The following is a 5,282-nucleotide window of genomic DNA, read 5'->3' on the forward strand; positions in this document are numbered from 1 at the left end:
GTGATGCTCCCAGTAGCCTGCAGCCACAGTGATGCCCCCAGTAGCCTGCAGCCACAGTGATGCCCCCAGTAGCCTGCAGCCACAGTGATGCCCCCAGTAGGTAGCAGTCCCCAGTAGCAAATGGAAAAAAACAAAAAATAAAACGTACTTACATTCTTTTTTTCTCTGCTCTTGTCACCTTTTTCACTACATTGCCAAAGCTGTGACGCAGGCACTGATGATGACATCATGGGGCACATTTACTTACCTGGTCCATTCGCGTTCCAGCGGCGGCTTCTTTGACGAGCGTTTGGGTCTTCCGGCGATTCATAAGGTCCTGCGCCCGATGTCCACCAGGTGGCGCTGCTGCGCCGAAGTCCGCCGATGTGCCCCGGAGTTCATCGTCTTCATCGTGGTGCATGTGAGTATGGCCCGTGCGACCAATTTTTTTTTTTTTAAATGCGGCGGTTTTTCCGAATCTGTCGGGTTACCGTTCGGCCACGCCACCCGATTTCCGTTGCGTGCATGCCAGCGCCGATGTGCCACAAACCGATCGCGTGCGCCAAAATCCCGGGGCAATACAGGGAAAATCGGCGCAAATCAGAAATATTCGGGTAACACATCGGGAAAACGCGAATCGGGCCCTTAGTAAATGACCCCCCATGTGTCTGACTACAATGGGGCACCTCTGGCCTTAGGCCTCTACAACCTTTGCTGCATCCATTCACGTTCCATATGATAGATGGAGAGCAGCGAAGCAGGGGATCTGAAAGCTCCCGTGTTCCACTGCCACACATGGGAGCCGGCTCTCTACAATGTGGTGTTTTGCTTCCTAAGACAATTGGAAAACACATATTTCCAATGGTCTCAGTCGGAAATATGTCGCAAATGTCATTCTATCCTCAAAGGGGTTGGACCCACAGATTGAGCAGACTACTGGTCTAAAGTCTCAGCTCACCTTTTGTAGGAAACATAAAATGTAGATTCAAATTAAAGAGAACATTGAATTTAAAGGGGTTTCCTAAATAACAAACCAAGTAATGAGGGACGGGCACTGTGAGGGGACCTTTTCCAATGGGCGCATGTGCAGGTTGTCACTAGCTCCTGACTGGTTCATGGACGAGATTTGAGAGATATAAAACATTACTCGGAGGCACAACCCCTTTTTACATGGAATGATATGGTGATAGGTCCATGAGACGTCTAGACAACAGAGAGACAACAAATATTATAAGAATATTCCATTTAATTCCAGCATAAATCACAGTGATCCGGTCTCCTCTCATGAGGCAATGAGAAAGAAAACTAAAACTTTAGAGCTAGTTGGTTTCAGACATCCCAAAATTCCTAGAAATTAAGGGAAAATGTACAAGGAGCAGGCGGCGCCTTTAATGGACTCATGTGGGACCACGTAATTATTAATTTTCTAAAAAAAAGTCTTTTCATTAAGGAAGTTTTCTAAAAACATACTTTCTCCAATCATAAAAATTATCCAATTTTCCTAACACATGTGAGTTTTGTTAGCCGAAAAGTCTTCCCATACATTTCTTAGCACCTTTCCAGCATAACGGTTCACTATGACAACTTTTTGAAATTTGCAGAGGTCATATTCAAGCCTGTGCATGTTAAATAAACCTCCTGGGGGGATTGTTGGTGGGATATGGAGCTCATACAAACAAATTCCCATAAAAGCATCTTCAATGGGGATGACCCGAATTTCTTGCGCTACATCATAGATTTTTTGTGCCATATCCACCGATAAGACATATCCAAGTCCAGAGCAGTAGGGTGGGTAGGTGTCATTTGGATAGATCTCCCTAGGTACATACCACTTATATTTTCTGCTTCTCATTGGTCCTGTGTTGGCCTTTATGTCTCCAGTGAAGTAATTTTCACGTACAGGTAAATCCGGATGAAGAAGTTGATGGACCAAGTAGTCTACATTTAGAAACACGTCACTGTCTACCTTCATGACGTAGCTAGTAGAGGGACAGAATTTGGTCACCCATTCCAGTCCCATCAAGGTTTTCAGGGTCAAGTTGTAATAGGTGTCCATGAAGTCTTGTTGAATGATGTCCCCAAAAGTCCTACTTTCTTCCTCCAACAACAATTGGTTCTTATCAGGAGTAACCTGGGGTAGACCCACCAGAAATATCCTAACCACATCCACATCATATAGACTAACGTTACCCCATGTCTCCCGAATGGTTTGTCTAGACTCTTCATCGTGGCTTTTTACGAAAACCATTAGAACAAGAAAAGGTTTCCGATTCTTACACTTGTCTGGTTGGCTAATGAGGAACGTATAAGGAAATGGGTAAGGGGGGGCCAGGGGGTGCTGGAAAGCTGGGTAAGTCAAATTATTTACAGGTTGTTTCTTCTGTAATTTTACAAGTTCTTGAAGCCACTTGTTGAGAGGTTGGACTGTATTTTTTTCTTTAAATAGGTATTCAGACAAAAACATTGCAACCGTGAGAAGTAAGATGCACAATTTTCCTGAGCAGATTCGGACTTTCATGTTGTCCTGGAAAATCAGGTCCTTGTCTAGACTTCTGTAAAGATTATGAAACATAATAAGTAATAAATCAGGTAACAAGTCAGATGGCAAAGTGACATATAGTAAGAACCATCAAGGAAAGACACAGCAAGCAAGAGTCACCCTTCATATAACAACAGAAGCACGAAGCCCATAGTAAGGTTAAACCAAATAACCCGGAATGAAGAACCTATGACATCTGTATAGATAACACTGACCCATCATTACATCACTACTAATAATAAATGATGTCACAGCTTATCTCCTCCCCCTCCCTGTACAATGACCTCTATGTAGATAACACTGACCCATCATTACATCACTACTGACAATAGATGATGTCACAGCTTATCTCCCCCCCCTCCCTGTACAATGACCTCTATATAGATAACACTGACCCATCATTACATCACTACTGACAATAGATGATGTCACAGCTTATCTCCTCCCCCTCCCTGTACAATGACCTCTATATAGATAACACTGACCCATCATTACATCACTACTGACAATAGATGATGTCACAGCTTATCTCCCCCCCCTCCCTGTACAATGACCTCTATATAGATAACACTGACCCATCATTACATCACTACTGACAATAGATGATGTCACAGTTTATCTCCTCCTCCTGCCTGTACAATGACCTCTATATAGATAACACTGACCCATCATTACATCACTACTGACAATAGATGATGTCACAGCTTATCTCCTCCCCCTCCCTGTACAATGACCTCTATATAGATAACACTGACCCATCATTACATCTCTACTGACAATAGATGATGTCACAGCTTATCTCCCCCCCCTCCCTGTACAATGACCTCTATATAGATAACACTGACCCATCATTACATCTCTACTGACAATAGATGATGTCACAGCTTATCTCCCCCCCCTCCCTGTACAATGACCTCTATATAGATAACACTGACCCATCATTACATCACTACTGACAATAGATGATGTCACAGTTTATCTCCTCCTCCTGCCTGTACAATGACCTCTATATAGATAACACTGACCCATCATTACATCACTACTGACAATAGATAATGTCACAGCTTATCTCCTCCTCCTCCCTGTACAATGACCTCTATATAGATAACACTGACCCATCATTACATCACTACTGACAATAGATGATGTCACAGCTTATCTCCTCCCCCTCCCTGTACAATGACCTCTATATAGATAACACTGACCCATCATTACATCACTACTGACAATAGATGATGTCACAGCTTATCTCCTCCTCCTCCCTGTACAATGACCTCTATATAGATAACACTGACCCATCATCACATCACTACTGACAATAGATGATGTCACAGCTTATCCCCTCCTCCTCCCTGTACAATGACCTCTATATAGATATCACTGACCCATCATTACATTACTACTGACAATAGATGATGTCCCAGCTTATCTCCTCCCCCTCCCTGTACAATCTCCTCTATGTAGATAACACTGACCCATCATTACATCACTACTGACAATAGATGATGTCACAGCTTATCTCCTCCTCCTCCCTGTATAATGACCTCTATATAGATAACACTGACCCATCATTACATCACTACTGACAATAGATGATGTCACAGCTTATCTCCTCCCCCTCCCTGTACAATGACCTCTATGTAGATAACACTGAGCCATGATTACATCACTACTGACAATAGATGATGTCACAGCTTATCTCCTCCCCCTCCCTGTACAATCTCCTCTATATAGATAACACTGACCCATCATTACATCACTACTGACAATAGATGATGTCACAGCTTATCTCCTCCCCCTCCCTGTACAATGACTTCTATATAGATAACACTGACCCATCATTACATCACTACTGACAATAGATGATGTCACAGCTTATCTCCTCCCCCTCCCTGTACAATGTCCTCTATATAGATAACACTGACCCATCATTACATCACTACTGACAATAGATGTCACAGCTTATCTCCTCCCCCTCCCTGTACAATGTCCTCTATATAGATAACTCTGACCCATCATTACATCACTACTGACAATAGATGATGTCACAGCTTATCTCCTCCCCCTCCCTGTACAATGTCCTCTATATAGATAACACTGACCCATCATTACATCACTACTGACAATAGATGTCACAGCTTATCTCCTCCCCCTCCCTGTACAATGACCTCTATATAGATAACACTGACCCATCATTACATCACTACTGACAATAGATGATGTCACAGCTTATCTCCTCCCCCTCCCTGTACAATGACCTCTATATAGATAACACTGACCCATCATTACATCACTACTGACAATAGATGATGTCACAGCTTATCTCCTCCCCCTCCCTGAACAATGACCTTTATATAGATAACACTGACCCATCATTACATCACTACTGACAATAGATGATGTCACAGCTTATCTCCTCCCCCAGTACAAAGACCTCTATATAGATAACACTGACCCATCATTACATCATTACTGACAATAGATGATGTCACAGGGACAGCAGCCATGTCAGACTACATTAAAGAGAACAGCAGAGGTGGTTCATACGTAAATCCTCTTCTCCAACTGGTGCAGGCTTCTTCATTGTGACCAAAAAGGATGGGTCACTTTATCCATGTATCGACTACCGCGGTCTTAACAAGGTCACCATTAAGAACCGCTTTCCTTTTCCTTTGATCACTGAGTTGTTTGATCGCCTATGTGGACATAAAGTCTTCTCCAAACCAGATATTTATGGGGCCCACAACATCATCCGTATCCACAG

General features: G+C 43.1%; 1 protein-coding gene across 1 annotated transcript; it reads right to left on the reverse strand.

Moving 5' to 3' along the window:
* Positions 1-1,480: 1,480 nt before the first annotated feature.
* LOC140125762 (beta-1,3-galactosyltransferase 2-like) lies at positions 1,481-2,497 on the reverse strand. Its single transcript, XM_072144633.1, has one exon. It carries the CDS (start codon positions 2,495-2,497, stop codon positions 1,481-1,483), a length of 1,017 nt encoding a protein of 338 aa, XP_072000734.1.
* Positions 2,498-5,282: the final 2,785 nt, after the last annotated feature.

Source organism: Engystomops pustulosus, chromosome 4, assembly GCF_040894005.1.
Source record: "Engystomops pustulosus chromosome 4, aEngPut4.maternal, whole genome shotgun sequence".
Classification (NCBI taxonomy): domain Eukaryota; kingdom Metazoa; phylum Chordata; class Amphibia; order Anura; family Leptodactylidae; genus Engystomops; species Engystomops pustulosus.